A 16,404-nucleotide genomic window follows, 5' to 3' on the forward strand; every position below is an offset into this window, starting at 1 on the left:
TTACCCTTTGTTTTCTACGAGAGCGGACTATCCCTCTACGCGACATTTACGCGTTATTGCTAACGTAGCAATAAAGTGTTGTTTGTTGTGCTAGCCTGTTGCCTTATTCGCCCGAACCCGTCGTAGCTGCGATGACTCGCGCTACGGGAAGGGGACATTGACTCGTGCACGGTATGACTATTTGCGGCTGGGACCGGAGCTAGGCTTCTGCACCAGCCGTGCTTAGAGCGGTCCCCCTCAATTTTCAGTGACCAGAGGCTGATTAGGCCCCTGGCCCCGCGTTGGGCGCCAGAATGTGGTGTCGTCGCTCAATCCCTGCGCGCACGGTCCTCGCTATATACTCTTAGCCGTACGCGCCATACACCACCGCGGGTTTGAGCACTGGGAGCTTCATGCAGACCGCCGCGTCCTCATTCGTCCCGCACCAGTGTACCGTTCGAACTGCTGCACGCGAGAACTCGGCCCGTCACCGCGAAGGGACGGCGAGCCGTCGCGCGCAGCGAGGGAGACCCTAGGCGACACTCTCCAAGTTAGTGATTTATTACTGGGATTACAAAGAGATCAATAATTCGGCACAGCCAATCGTATGTAACATAATTACACAGGACACCAATTAGCTAATACAAGTTACCAAATGTGGCCGCGAATGGCACACCTATAAAACAAACTAAGAGAGAAACAGGTTTGGAAAGCCGACCTACCCTTCGGCCAGCGCTCCCGCGATCTCGCACCCCAGAGCAGAAGATGCAGAACAGACAAAGCAACACTTGAAAGAAACGTATACAGTGCACGATCGCGAGGCGCTGCCTCGGGACTTCGAGACCGCGGAGGGTAGCGCGCGCCCGCTGAGGCCGGGGCCTCGACAAAACAACGTAACCGCCGGCCGGCGACGGAGAACAAAGAACAAAGAATCGCCGCCGGCCGGAGCGGCCAAAACGCATACGCACCCTTCGAGGTCCCCAAGTGGTCTCCGGTCTCCCCCGAACCTTGGTCGCGCGCCCGCCGCTTCTAGGCGAGCGCGAGCCAGGTCCGAATCCCGCCAAAACTGGGCCAATGGGACACCGTGTTTAACCTTTGAGGGCGGGGTGGCAGGAAAGTGACAGCGATTTATGACCAGCTGCCACCCGTCCGGTCGAGAGGAGAGGGACACGAGAATTCTCCAAGGGAAGATGGCGTCGAGCAACTGGGGCGGACGCCTGAATTCCCACACGGTTCAGACGCAGGTGCTAGTTGCCCTCAATGACGCGTTTTAAATATGTAGATTCTTCCGTGCCGGTGGAAATGACACTGGAGAGAGACAGAACAGTGACCTGTTCTTCTGTCACATTCAAGGCACAGTGATAGATTTTCTTATCCGGCGGTATGGCATTGTCTGTGGAAAGTGTTCTCGACTGGTGTCTTAGGTGAATGACTGCGCCCTGTTTATTTAGGAAATCTATGCCTAGAATGACGTCCCTCGAACAATGCTGTAGGACCACAAAGCTCGCCGAATAAGTCTGGCTGTCCATTGTGATTCTTGCTGTGCACTCTCCAGGCAGCATTATAAGGTTGCCTCCAGCTGTCCAGATTTCGGGTCTTTCCCTAGCGGTCTTTACTTTCTTCAGCTTGGTGGCTAATGAGCCACTGACGACGGAGTAATATGGCGCCGGTGTCGACCAGAGTGGTGACACTGTGGCCATTGATAAGCACCTCGTGGTAGGTGGCTCATCGTCTTGCACTACGGTTTGGTCATGGTGTCGGATCACAGCTGCGTCGACTTGCTTTGATGCTGCTACGTTGTGTCGTCGGGTCTTGTTTTGCCGGAGAAGTGCTCTCATGAAGGCTCTCTCTGGTAGGCAGCGAGCTGACATCTGATGATTCCCAAGTCAGCGGCGGCAACAGAGGCGGCGGCAGAGGATCTTTGACATTTTGTCATACAGCAAACACACCTACAGCGATTGCTGCCTTCAGTTTTCCAGATAAGGGCATGCGGATCCGCCCTGAGTAGGGCCAGTGTACTGCTGGCACTGCAGTGAGGTGAAGCGAGCGGCCTGGAGATGGTGAATGGGAAGGTCAATGGGGTGTCTACTGCGCTTCCGCGAGGTAGTCTGCTATGTCGCATGGTCATTCACCTCACTGTGGACGCAGTGCGTTGATGGCGAAACCACGCAGTCCCATCTTTCGATACCTGCAGCAGCGGTAGGTGTGGCCAGCTTTTCCACAGTCGTAGCAGAGTGGGCAGTGGTCGGGGGCACGCGAAACAACGGTCTTCCTCGGCATGTAGCGTTGGCCAACAGGCGGGAATTATGATATTGGTGGTGGCTGCGGTGGTGTCTGGTGGCGGAACTGAGTTGGTGTGGCATCTTGGCGTGGATATGGAGGAGGAGCGTTATGATGCATTGAAGCAGCTTAGATCATAGCTTCTGGATGAACCTTCGGTGGTTCGGGAATTCCCAGCGGTTGACAGACTTCCTCACGAACAGTGTCGGTGACTGAATCCACTCGAGGCTGCGAGGACGGGAACATGCGGCGCAGTTCTTCTCGCACAATAGCCCTCATCGTCTCGTGCAGGTCGTCAGAGCAGACTCTTGGATTTCGGTGACGTGTGGCAGGAATGACAATTCTGTTGCTGGTTGCCTATGTCCAGCGTCTTGTCAATCGTCATCACTTCAGAGACTAATTTTTGGACACTGTTCAGTAGGTTCCGCATCGGTCCCATGAAGAGCTCCATCTTGACTCCTCGCATGAGGAAGCGAATTTTCTTCTCTTCGGGCATGGCAGGATCTGCATTCTGCATAGGAGAACAGTCTGGTCATCTGTTCCGTTAAAAGTGCCGCATTTTCGTTTGGCAGCTGCACACAGATCTTGAGCAGAGCCTTGGCCCTCTCCTTGCGGATGACACTCGTGAATGTGGCAAGATGGTGCGAAAAATGGGCCATGTTGTCAGGGTTCACTCTTGGTTCTCGAATCAGGTCTGAATAGTGTCTTCCAAGACAAAGTAGACATGCTGTAGCTTGTCTTCAGTGCTCCAGGTATTGAAATCGGCGACGCTGTCATACACTTCGAGCCAGCTTTCGAAGTCTTCGAATGATGATCTGCAAAAGGTTGGCGGCTCCCTGGGTGGTTGTAGCACGACTGTCATGGGTGACACAGCGGCCATCACGGTACCTGAAGTCGTCACCATGGTTCTTGTCTGAGTCGGCAGGGCTCCGTGCTTCGATTGTAGTCCTTGTAGTCTGCTTCTAGCTCGACTGTCTCTGATGGTGTTGGTGTCTTCTTCACAACTTGGGCTGGGCTCACGGCTTGATGGGGGGGCATCCAGAACATGAACGAGCAGCACCTCCAGCAGATGTCACATGGTTGTGATGGTGAAGCAAGCAGAACTTGTGGGAGAGCACAGGCGCCCATTTTCTTTTCCTTAACGGAGGTGCGATCGCAGTCTGGCAGCGGGGACGAACCGGTCACTTAGAAAGGGACACCGTAGCCCCTTTTAGGAGAACCCATTCCACCCCGCAGCCAGCTCGCACTACTCCTCGTTTCACCGCTTGCGGGTACCCTTCCCCCGCAAGTGAATGAGCCCTCGCGGGGGGAGGGAGGTGAATAAAACAGCCGACCGGGCAGGGAGACGGGCTCTCTTGCGCTGGTCACTTGCACCAGCAACCCACGTACGAGATCACCCCCAGGACCTGCAAGCCAAGCATCGACCGAAGGAGTAAGCGTTACAATAGCCTCGAGCACAATCGTCGGTAATGTGATCAGCTGTAAGGCACGTCGGCATTTATATATGTATGCCTTGTTGGTGGCCGCGTTATTTCTAGAATAAACTCTACTGTGGCTTATCAGAACAATCTAAAATAAGCGGGAATGTTCGAAATTTCGGTGCGGTGCACATAAGGCAGTGGTCAAACGTGTGACGGGTCAGTTACACGAAAACAGAAAAACAAGCACGCCTGGCAATGTGGGTGCAGACTTGCACTACATGTGAGAACCATGGCTGGCAGCACTTTGGCGGCACTACCATGAAACACAGACCATCTTGACCTCAGTGTGTTCCACTGTGTACCATCTTGCTTTCAGGAGCACTCATCAGAGGCACAACAAGCACAGGCATTCTCAGACTTCTGTGTTTCAATCGCAGAGCACTGTACATCTCGTTAATGAACCACAATGACGTGTCATGTGGCACAGTAGTGGGAAGAGTCCCTTATGCATTTGCCAAAGATGACTCGAAGCTGAAGGGACCTTAAATGAAGTGGGGCACGCTGCGAGTCAAGTGCAGAGGAAGCTCCTTATAAATGACGGGAGGCTTGTCATAAAAATGTGCAGGGATGTTTTGTTAGCCTGCCTGATTGAAACAGGCTGAAGAGTCCTTTGACTATTCTTTCTAAGCGAGAATAACCTCTGGTACTACAGGGGAAATGCTGCTCTTCAGGAAGACGAATCAAAATTACTTTCATTCTTAATTTTACAATCAGGTACTCTGAGTGTGTGTAGTGACCCATACTCAATTAGCAAGAAGTTGACAAAAACCTTCGTGCAGCACTTCTTTGCAATAGCTTATGCTGTTCTGTACTTTCATGGTATAGGCATTGAAATCTGTTCAGAAGTTTCTGGAGTCACTGGGAAGATATGGCAACAGCCCGTTTCTGGCTTCATTGTATGGAAGCGGAGAACTTCCCCAGTGTTTCTGCAGGTAAGTCATTTTATTGGATCATCAATAGAATTGGAAAGCACTTTTACTAACCTTGTGAGGCATTCCTCAGGTCAAAATGGAAGTGTAAGTACAGTTGAACTGCATTGTCGAGACATGCGTTCGATATATTTATTGTAAGTGTACACACTAATATGGAAAGAGGGAAACATACTTGGTGGGCCAACATAGGCGTATTCATAGTATTTGTAAAGAGCCTCCTTGTATGCTCCGTTTGATTCCACTCATTACACACTGAACTGTTCTTATTTTTAAATTTAATTCCTCAGTGGATGCAGGATGGCACTGTCACAGTCACGGATTCTGGCAGGGACACAAGCAAAATGGACATTTCAAATACTCAAATTCAATGTAGTACTACAGGTCACCCTGGTCTACAAGTTAAATATGTAATAGTATCAGTCCTAGAGAGCAAGTCAGCTTCAGGGGAAGGTACTCGGGGTATCACAGCCACGTGCTGCATCAACTTATTCAGAAATGCTAAAAATAACAAACTTCTTTATATAATGAAAACCAGCAGATAATGAAGCCAACGAAGGTATAGGGGACGTTAATTGAACTGTTTTAATCGTATTGTAACAATTGTGACGATGTGAAGAAAGCAAAGTGAATGATGCTTTCGGATTCAGTGTCCCTGCCAGTTGCAAGTTGTCTTTTCGTCCCCTATACCTTTCCTGGCTTCATTATCTGCTAGTTTTCATCAAGTTTGTCTCAAGCGAATATTCCCTTCCTTCATTCAAACCTCTTCATGTGGCACTTTCGTAGACTATAAAAAGGGCAATTGACTCGGTAGACATACCAGCAGTTTTAGAAGCATTGTGTCATCATGGAGTACTTGGAACATATGTGAATACAGTTAACCAGATGTAACGAACGCTTGCGGAGCAAATTTCTGCATTTTGCTAGGGTAGCTTGTTTATACATGGGCAAATTGGTACATGGTTCTAGGTAAGGGAATGCCAGCAGCACCAAAAGAAAGCAGGAGAAACCGAGACAAGGCTGTTCCTGCCTCTGTTTCCTCGTCTCGGTTTCTTCTGCTTTATTTTGGTGCATCCCCTTACCTGGACATTACAGTTCTTTTTTTCCATTTCCGAACCCCATTCTCAAAAGAAGCCCATGTATTTTTGATGTCCATGTAACTAAAGGGCTGCAGTAATTAACCTTAATGTAATGAACTTGTGACACTGACCGTTTGTTACTTTGAGCTGCGAAGTGAAAATTTGTATGTAAAAGGCACAAGTTTTATAGTAACAAAAATAATAAAATAAGGGGCAGATTGCGAGAGCCACGCATACCATTGCAGCAAGCGAGTGCGTGCCACGAGGATGATACAAGCATCGCTGGTTTAGCCGTTGCCAGGTTTTACTGTAGGTTGTATAGTAATGCAGGGAATAATACTAATACCTACATTGGAAAGAAATGACCTAACTGCTGTGCAGTGAAGCGTTGTACTTATGGCGTTCATTATTAAGGAAAAAAGTCCTCTCGGTCTGGTATGCACATTCCGCTAAAAGGGGGGACCAAACAACTACACATTCGATGTAGCCCTAGAAACAAATCAGTAAGTTACTGCTTTTCACCGTCTTGTAGCATGTTTGTAAGCAGTAGAACAGTCATTGACATAATCAGTGATTCCACTCCTGCGCCAACTGCACCAAAGTGCGCCAAATTGTATTTACTGCGCCATCCTGATACAGTGCAGACCACTTATAACGTAACCGCATATAGTGCAGGACCGGTTATAATGCGGTCTTTTTAGACTCCCGTTTACCCTCCCATAGAACCGCATGTATACGCATACCGCTTATTGTGCAGTCCCCCAAGATGAAATACCGTTTATAATGCGGTTGTGGGAAAATATTTCTGAGAAACGCGGTAGCGAGTGCGGTTCTCAAAGGAGGTACGCCGCTGGGGAGGGAGCGACGAGGTCGTTACGAAGGGCGAGGGCACGCACAGTAAACGAACGAGGGGCGGAGGGAGGAAAAAGACCGCGGCAGCGCTGTGCGGGCTCGCCGAGTGGGGAAGGATGGTGGTTGCCTAGGCGACGGAGTAGCCTTTGCACCGGCGGCGGCAAGGCTCCGCGGCCGCTTGCCGGCAGTGCGTTCCGCGTGGAACGTACGATCGCGTCCTCATCAAGTGCGCTTTAAAAGCGCCGTCGTTATCACACTTGCTACAGATATCGCGTTTGCTACCTCGTCCGCGAATTGAAAAGTTTTGCGGCTTCATGACGCGAGCTTTCGCCTTTTCTGCCAGTGCGCGGACTTAAACGAGCTTGGCGGGCTTTTGTCGCCGTTGATCTCCCGGCCGCGAACACAAAACTTCGTATCACGCGCGCTGTTCTTGGGTTAGTACTTGAGTGCGATCTTTTCGACGTCCGATCTTCATGTTGTCTTGGACAAACTTCCCGCGACAATATGCTGAACCGCCGGCTAGGCCTAATCAGCGTTGGTTGCTTTTCGGTAGCGGTCGCGGGCGATAAAAGTTGCGGTTTGGTGCGGAATCAACGAAACTTTTTGCGATGGCTGCACTTGAAGGGAAGGGAATCATATCGTTAATGAAAACGAGGGCATGGTCGGCACATGCAACTCTCGAATGGTGGTTCCGGATTCGATTGCAATGTCTTGGACATCGCGTGCGCGCCCGTGAAATCGAACGATCGGTACCGCTCAGCACGTGAAATTTCGGTCGCGATTCGACATGGTTTCTGTGTAAGCCGCATACCTCGAGGTGGCCTGAAACGTAGTCGGCGAATTTCCGCGACGCCACTTTGTTTTGTTTGCTTTTTTCCCCCGTGTTCATTTCGTTGGCAATGCGGGTCTTTGGCGGTTGATTTTTGAAAATTCGGAGATTTAAGTCGTTGTAAGCGCCCCATATCGCATATGTCGATTATCGGACACGCGAGGCTATAGCTCAACACGTTTTGCGCAAGTGCAGCCTTTGAAAAAGGTTGTTTTGGTTATAGTGCGGTACCGCTTATAGTGCGGATATTCGCGACTCCGGCGACTTACGTTATAAGCGGTCTATACTGTAATATCAACGAAAATTGCGCCAAACTGCGCCAAAGTCTCGGGTTTTGGGGCGTCTATCACCGGCAATCGCACCGCCGGCGCGTCAGAACATGTCCAGCTTGATCTTGGAGCTGCCAAAGTCACAACCACATACCAAGACTTATTGCGCTGAATAAATAGCGCTCGCACGTGCGTCCCGAGTAAGTCACGATGCCATGCACGGTGCCGACGCAGCTTCTGTTCTGCAAGTCGGCTCGACAGCAAAATGCGCTCTCCACAGAGGCTCGTGACGTCTATGGGCCTATCGGTAGCAAGAAAGTGCGACGGCGATACATCGGCGAACGTCATCTGTTCCAGAAACGCTGCTGATAGCTCGTTTCAAGCGTCGCACGGCACGTAAGGAAAGCAATGTTCAGTAATGACTACATGCGTGCCGCTAAAATGTCTGTCACTTCTGTTTCTGGACATCGCGGAATGAAATCGGAGATATGGAACAATATCGAATTTTCCTTGCTTCGCGTTTATGGAAGAGCACGCGAACGGTGGGAACGCGTTGACACTTCTCCTCACATATACTTTATTCATGGATCTTCATCCACAAGTGCTCTTTCGTAATTTCTTCCACAACACATCCGAAGTTTGTAATCACTCTGCTGTAAATACCCCCTAAAAGGCCCTGCCCTTTTGAGCTCGCGTGCTAGGGTTCCAATTCGAAGTTTTTGCTAGCTCTTTTTTAAAATGTCATCTCATTAATAAAAGCATATCTCCTGGTCGGAGCAGCCGCAAATGGGCAGCTGTCAGTAGCGGGCCCATCGCTGACGGCCTACAGTGAAGTGGCTACGCCATGTTACACGTCCGCCCCTCGCTTTCCAGGGTCACTAGCGGACAGATAAAAAAGAACTCACAGTTTCGCTTAAGGGCGAAGCAATGAATGCGATACCAACAAATTGTATTGTTAAGCGAAGTAAGGCTAGCAGCTAGATCGCTTGGATCCGATCTCGCGTAACTCAACAAAACGCTGGTTTAAGGGAATATGGCCGCTCCAGGAAGCGAAGCGTTTTCGTGCTCTGAGTTCTCTAAACGCGTAGTAAGCGTTGAGAGCACAGCAAGTTTACGAGCCGTCTCCTGATGCCTCGAGATAGCGCGCGCGCAAGCGAGCGACTGCGCCTTTCGAACGATGCGGTCCCCTCCCCTCCCCCACGCCCGCTCCCCTGGCGTCCCTTCATGCTCCTTACGAAAGACGTGCGGGGCGTTTCCTCTCTGTTTGATGAGCAATCCACGGCAGGCCCGCACGCGGGAAGATGTTATCTCATGCACTCTCCTTGCGACGGAGACAGACGGCCGGCTAGTTTAATCTCCGCTTGAGCCGCGTTCGTCGCCAGCGCTCACGAGCTTTTACCCGCGGCTAGAATGCGCGTGGTGATGTTATTAATTTGGACTTTATACGAAAAATTACGGCAATGGCGACGGCAAAAATTCGCCGAGAGTGCCCATATAATCACTATCACAATAAAAATGAAAAAAAAATTGAGGAGCCATTTCACTATGTGAAGTGGATGATAAGCGAAGCTGTTTCGCGCATGGCACAGAGGTGACATGGTGGAGGACAGTTTGGTATGTAAGGCCAGGTTGTTAACGGCCAGGCTGTTAACGTTCAATACCCAATATTAATGGGAAAGCCTTAGATGCTTTATCAAACACGAAAATTGACCGTCGGCGGCGTCAATCGATTGATGCAAAAAATAATCATCATGTGATGGCGTTATCATCACGTCATAGATCGTCAAAACTTGTGACGTTATCATGGCGTCATATATTGTGATGTCACGTGATGACGTCATCGCAGGACATCGTCGCTTTACACTGCTTCCGTGATCGGTGCGCCGATCATGGAGCTAGCGCAAAACCAGGTGAGGTGCAGAAAGCTTGCAGAGAGGATCAACCTGTCGATCGAGAAGAAAAATAACGTGGCTTTCGCCTTGGAGTCTTCTTAGGGGAATGCATTAGGGATAGTGTGGCTCTTTGCCATTGAGGCACTGCTGTACATCACGGCGTTTGTCTACCACGTCTGCTGATAACCACATAGATGTATTTAGAGTGTTATTTCATAAAGTGCAATTTTATTGATCCGGTATTCTGTTTATTTGCTAGTGTCGAAAATAGTCGACGAAGAGGTTAATCCAGAACACTCAACTGCATGAGTCCTTATTTTTTCATTAGCCAGTGAAGTATGGAGCTCTCCTGAGATGATTTTTTCCACGAGATTTGCAATGAATCGAAATATTTCTAGGCTTCATAAGAGCCCCATAATAATTATTAAGGTGCTTGAATGTTAATGCAATATGCTTCTGTAGTGTACTCCAGGATGTAAAATTTGCTGCTCCAGAGTGCTCCCAGATGTAAAATTATCTGCTCCAAAGTGCTCCAAGATTACAATTTTTCTGCTCCAAAGTGCTCCAAAACGGAAATTTTGCTGCTCCGAAAATTGCTCCAAATCAGAAGTCCTCGGTAGCATCACTGCATAATTTTTGAAAACATGGTGAGATATATAATTTTTTTCCCCACCTTTAAGTCAGTCAATAAACATTTTTTACAGGGGTGTGCAAATATTTGAACTTCCGAATATTTTTCTGCTATTCGGTTCAATTCGCGCTCGAATTTGACTATTTGAAGCATTCGAACTTCCAGAAGGTAAATCAACATCCAGTTTTTCGGACTCTCTAGGGACTACGAAATCGTCCGAAAAATCAGGCAGTCCAAAAAAACGAATTGATTCTTTTTTATTCCACTGAAGCGGTCAAATCACCACAGCCACGTCCAATATAGCTTTAATGCCTCCCTGTACACTTAGGCATTTTGGTGTGCACCCAGGCTCTTGTAAATACATTTGGTACTTGCTGCGAAGTCCGCCTAAGAGGGCGCATCAGCCGCAAAGCAACTCAGATTTAAAATTTTTGTGTCCTTGGATGGCAGCACTTACACACCACAAAAAGGAGGGAAGTCATAGTCCACTCTAGGTGTGTAAATCTCACCAGGACACAAAAGTATTTGTCATTCCACGTACAGAAAGTAGCGCTTCTTGAAACTTGCCTGGCAACACGTCAAAACATGGTGAACGCTTTGTCCTACATCTCCCTCTTGCCCCACCGCACACCTCATCAGAATCTGTCTCCTGTCTCTGCTTAGTGAGAGGGTTTCTGGATCATCGAATATTCTACATCTTGCTTCGTTCTTTCACTTCGAAATATAGCACTGCATGAACTCGGGCTTACCCGCAATCAGCATACACTGCAACGAAGAGTGGGCACAGCAACGCCAGAGTTGGGTTATTTCCTTTTTCCAAAATTATTTCCAAAATTATTTCCTACCTTAAGATTAAAAGTGATCTGTTCAAACTTCCTGAAATAAATGCCATTAAATGGTATTGTGCAATGTAATAGATTTAATATTTTTACACAGAACAGCCTCGCAGCAATTCACAACTGAATAAGCCACAAACAGCATCTTTTATCAAAGTTAGCATCTTTTATTCAGGGGAGCTTACACTTTTTTTTTATCTCTGAAACATTTTAGCTGCTGCTTTGGCATCTAACAAACTGGGCACATAGTTGGAATGGCTACTTTGAGAACATTACATTTCAAAGAAAATGTAAAGATCCAAGAGCTTTGTGCATTTCTCCCTGTTTTGTAATTGTAGAAAACAAATTCATTTCAAATTGTTGTATATAAAAACCTAATGCCTTTCAATTGCACGAAAACAAATTCATGGGCATGTGTGAAATATCTTTTTGTTGCAAGATGCTTGGTAGACCAGGTATTGCTACCGTTAAAAACTTTAAAAGCAGCCACAGCATGAAAAAAAAAAAAAACAATTCGGCAGATTCCAAGTACCGGAGGAATTGATGTTATGTGAAGCATGCGGCAGGAAGGTGACTGTGGCGTAATTTTTTACATTGATTGAAACGTTATGAAATGACACTGAAGATATGTGCAAGTGGTATATGCGCGTACAATGTTGACGAGTCGCACATGTGTTATATAACCAGTGGTTTACAGTGGCGTAACGATGCCAACCGCAACATGGGTATTACCAACACCGGACATGGTAAGCTGATATGTAGTGCTTCTACTTGTCCGTTAATGAATGAGAATGCACGCACGTTTCACGAACCCGTGTGCATGTGTGGAAGGGGTTCTCGACAGTTCTCAGGTAGAGGGTGGCGAGCAGAATGTCTGTTATTGTGATTGATGTGCACAACGCAGACCTCGCCAATTCCGCTGCTTGTCTGTGTGTGTTCGGTGTCTGGCGGCCGGTGAAGTGGGATGCGGCCTATGTTGAAGTTGTGCATCACCGTGTTCCTCTACGTGCCCACGCCACCGCACCTGCAATGAGCTGCTTGCTGTGGACGACGCATTGTAATCCCGTAATTGCAATGCGCTCATCGCTCTAGGTTTCAGAAAGTGCTAACATGCAACTTTCTGTGAGCAAAGCGTCTTTTTCAAGGTTGTGCGCATGGATGTGCACAGACTACATTGAGAGTGGCGAGCATGAGGTGATTGTTGTGGTTTGTGGGAATTCAGGCGTCCACACCAGTTGCTCGACGCCATTTTCCCTTGAAGAACTCTCGCGTCACAAATATAGGGGTCACTATTTAACAAAGAGATCCGCGCGTGCGAAACTGTCCTGCCTTTGGGTCGCACCACGCGCTAGCAGAGTGTCAGTCACTCGCTACTAGCACTACAAATCAGCCCTATCACTTAGAGCTGGACCCCTAACCCGTAGTTCGCGTTGAGTCGCGACCGCGGTGGGTTTCAGGCCAGTGGCAACAGAGACAAGTTCTTTGCTTGACACAGTTTATTGTGCCAAAGTGCCACCAACGCAACAAAATATACAGGTAGGAACGAAGCGGCGGAGCAGTTTCACACGACAATGTTAAAACAACAACAAAATGGGAAGCACACAAGGTTTAGAGCGATAATGCTCGTACTCACCTCTCGTGGCTTTGCAGCCCGGCCCTGAGGCGGTAAGTCGCCCACAAAAGGCCAGGTGGCGCGCAGGGGGTGATGACGGCTGGATGGCTCCCGACTCAATTGAGCTGTGTTCGTCACGGCTCCCCAAGTCGAAAAACAACGAGGCCCCCAAGAAAGTGACATGTGTTCTTGGGGTCTGGAGAGGAGTCTCTCCAGAAAAGGGCAAGGAGGGAAACCGGGCATTTTGGCTTCAGCCAGGGAGCAGGGCGCAAAGGGCTGCGGGAGCGGCTCAGTGCCCTCTCTCACGCAACCCCTCTCACCACTGCTCGTGCAAATGTTGGGTGAATCCGAGGCGCCGCAGCATTTAAGACCATGGGTTGCGCGTGCAATTCCACAGGTTGTGGCGCCGAACGAAGGTGGTAGCCCAGTCCAAGACAATGTCTAGAGGCCTCTTTGCTAGCCAGGTTGTGTCGTCGACAGACTGTCTGTCGATAGAACCGACGACATGTCGGAACCTGAAATCACCTTTTGTGTTGGTGAGGTATAGGCCGTCGAGGCTGGTAGCCCTGGAAAGTGCTACGTAGACCAACTTCTGTGGATGGCGCTTATCATATCTGTGGACTACCTGGGCATATGTGTACCACTGTGACTTAAATATAGTTATGGTGTTTGCTTGCGCAAAGGGAAATTGTTCTCTTACAAGAGATATTTTTCTGCCGTATATCGTGGTTGTGGTGGTTCGCAGCCGCACGGGCACCCATTTCAATTCTATTGAGGGGTGTGCGGTAGTGATACGCTTTGTCCTGGCTGGGACAACAATGTCTACCATGGACGCTGGAAATTCAAGCCACAGTCGCACAAGGCTCAATGTACCACAAGGTGCCCATGTTTTCATTAACCCCTTTAGGGTCGAATCTTTTCGCGGCATGCACTCCAAAAATGTGTATTTTTTTTATTGCTGAATTAAATTCTTCAGACGATTCTATTTAAGAAACACATTGTATAAAATTTTTTGCGTCACCGTAAAATGACGAAAAAATCATTTTTGTTGTTACATGCACATGGTTTATTCGTAACATCAAGCATAATCTTAAAAAAAACACTTATACGATTTTTTGTAAATGAAAATAAGGCATTGTATTAAACATAGCTCACAGACATACAGAAATAAGCACACCAGAGTACTTTTCCAGTAAAAAATGTTCTTGCTGTAAAACTAAACACTTTTCAGCGTGTGATAGTCAAGATGTCGCTCCTTCATCATCATCCGAGTCTGCATTCATAAGTAAATCCTCGTCTGACGAACTGACATCCACTTAATCAGATTATGATTCGGCTTAGACACATCGTCCACACATTGTCCACAATAGTCCACATCGGAAGAATCGCCACTCGACTCGCTGCAGAGCAACCGGCGCACACTTCCATAGTATAAGTGAACTGCGTGAGTGAGCACACGGAAGAAAACTGTATGGGTGTGCGCCCGTCCGGAAAGCAAAACAAGTAAAAAGCTCTAATATTCCTTCGTCTTATCGCCAACGAGACGGAGTTCATTTTTCCGAGTCCCCAAAACAGGAAAAACAACCACGGTGGCATCTCCTGTGTAATTTAGCGCCGCATGGAAGCAGATGTAATTGCACCCTGGGGAGCAGTAAACGAGAGAGTAACAAGCGGTCATCCTTTGAGAGATTAGAAACCAGACAGCCATCAGCTTTGTGGGCGTGAGAAGCAATAACCACCCGAAGGACGAAACCGAAACGAGCCGCACCGCGAATGTGTGCTCGGATGTGCAAGCGAAAGCCGGCACGCTGCTTTGGAATGAAAAATAACAAATGAGAGACATAGGCGCATGAAATAAATTCCACGCATTCCTGAAGTGTTGTAGCACATGCCAAGCAAAAGAAATGATCGAAAAAGGCGCGCATTTTAAACATACAGGCAATGACCTACATGTATGGTGTAAACCCTTTGGTGCCTGTTAGGTGATGTTGTACATGTATGGTGTAAACCTTTAAAGGGTTAAAGGGACACTAAAGGCAAATAACAATTTATGTCAGAGCGAAAGCCCAATGTATGACAACTTCTAAAACGGCAATATTATCAACAGCAGTGCCCTACTTACCGAGAAATTAAGCTAAATGTATCACATGATGAGCGCCACGAGTGGGACATTTTCGAAGTGATCCCGATGACGTAGGGAAGTCGGCCTACAATAAATCACTAGTAATCAAACTAGCAGCAGTAAAAAAAGAACATTCCGAGCATCCAAAGACGTAATAAAATGCTTTTTGTTCGTTTCCGCTTGATTCATGGAAAACAAAACCTCCGTGGCGTTGCCATGGGGAACGGCGCGCGTGGTTCAAAGGTTTCGTTTTCGCCGAACTGTGCCTCGCCCGTCTCACTGGTAGTTTCGGGATCGCGTACTGCCGTGCGTGTTTTGCGCGCTCGTGAAAGTCGCTCTGACAGAAAGTTCGACAAAATGCCGCATGCGTGTGATATTGCCGGATGCCCGAATGGTGCACAACGCCAGTGCTGCAGCAAGGAAACCGGTGTGTCTTTTCACTGGGTGCCGCGGAATGAACCCTTACGCTCGAAGTGGCTTAGTGTCATGCCATTGCGCCAGTGTGCTAAACAGTCAAAACCTCTGCGTGTGTGCTCGCTGCACTTTCGTACTGAGGATTACGAGACCAACCGCAACTTGGTGACGGCTTTGAATGTGCCCATCCGAGCAAGTCTTTGCCGCAGCGCCGTTGTTGCTACTGTGGGTCCCGCTGCATCCGCTCGGCTGCTACTAGTGTCGGCGGCCGCGCAGTAAAAGCGGGCAACGTTGGGCACGGCAGCAGTGACGTATGAGAGTCGTATTTTCAGGCGGGAGATTTGAAGCGCGCTAACGCGATGCGGACCACTAAAAACGTGATTTTATTTCAAAGTAAGCACTTCCTTGGCACAAAAGCAGCACTACGAGGTTTCTGGACCGCTATTTCAACAATCAACGTCGACTTAATATTTGCCTTTAGTGTCTTTTTAAGGAGGCTATTGCTTACGTCGATGTTGGCCGTGATCACGTATGGCTTGCTGATGCTCAGGCAAATTGAGGCCGGCAGGCCACCCATCTCGCGTGCGTTCAACTTGGCCACCTTGGTCAGGGTATCCCTGTGTATCTGATCGTGCTTATAGCCAGTGATGTTATCGCATGTGGGATGACATAACATGTTGTCCACAGCACCGAGGCAACGTGCGTTACAGCGGTCGACGTCTGCCTTGCTGTAGTATAGGGAACCCAAGCTCAAGTTTGTGGCGCGACGACAGCGCCGCGCTGCGGCTCTTTCAGAAAGCTCTGGAGCTACCGGGTGCATGTGAGGCCGACTCAGCCCCTTTCACGGTAGCGGTAGCGCACGTGCGCACGCGTTCTTCTGTCGGTGCGGGTAACGGGGGAGCCGTCAGCTCGGCACGTTGAACCGAGAGGCTTGCTGTGCGAAGCTGCGCATTTCTGTGACGGCAGAAGCGACCCCACGGAAGTGGACGCGAGGTTGGAAGTATTGCTGTGTCGTGGGCTGCCACAGCAGTACATACAACACCAAGGCACGCGATCCACCTGTAAAACTGTTTCGGTTCCCGGACATGTCGCACGAGAAATAAAGGTGGCAAGCATGGATAGCTGACAGCGCTGTCTTGCCTTCTATTTTGGCTGTCTGAGTTAATCGCTTTCGTTCGTTTCGACTACCTGAATCGGTA

General features: G+C 48.7%; 1 protein-coding gene across 1 annotated transcript in view; it reads left to right on the plus strand.

The window, feature by feature from the left end:
- The window catches only part of LOC119382408 (rab proteins geranylgeranyltransferase component A), a 143,869-nt gene that overhangs the window by 81,709 nt on the left and 45,756 nt on the right, over positions 1-16,404 (plus strand). The window contains exon 8 of the mRNA XM_037650098.2: positions 4,566-4,672. Coding sequence (XP_037506026.1) covers positions 4,566-4,672 — 107 coding nt within the window. The remainder of the gene's footprint in view (positions 1-4,565; positions 4,673-16,404) is intronic.

The sequence above is a fragment of the Rhipicephalus sanguineus genome, chromosome 2 (genome assembly GCF_013339695.2).
Source record: "Rhipicephalus sanguineus isolate Rsan-2018 chromosome 2, BIME_Rsan_1.4, whole genome shotgun sequence".
NCBI lineage: Eukaryota > Metazoa > Arthropoda > Arachnida > Ixodida > Ixodidae > Rhipicephalus > Rhipicephalus sanguineus.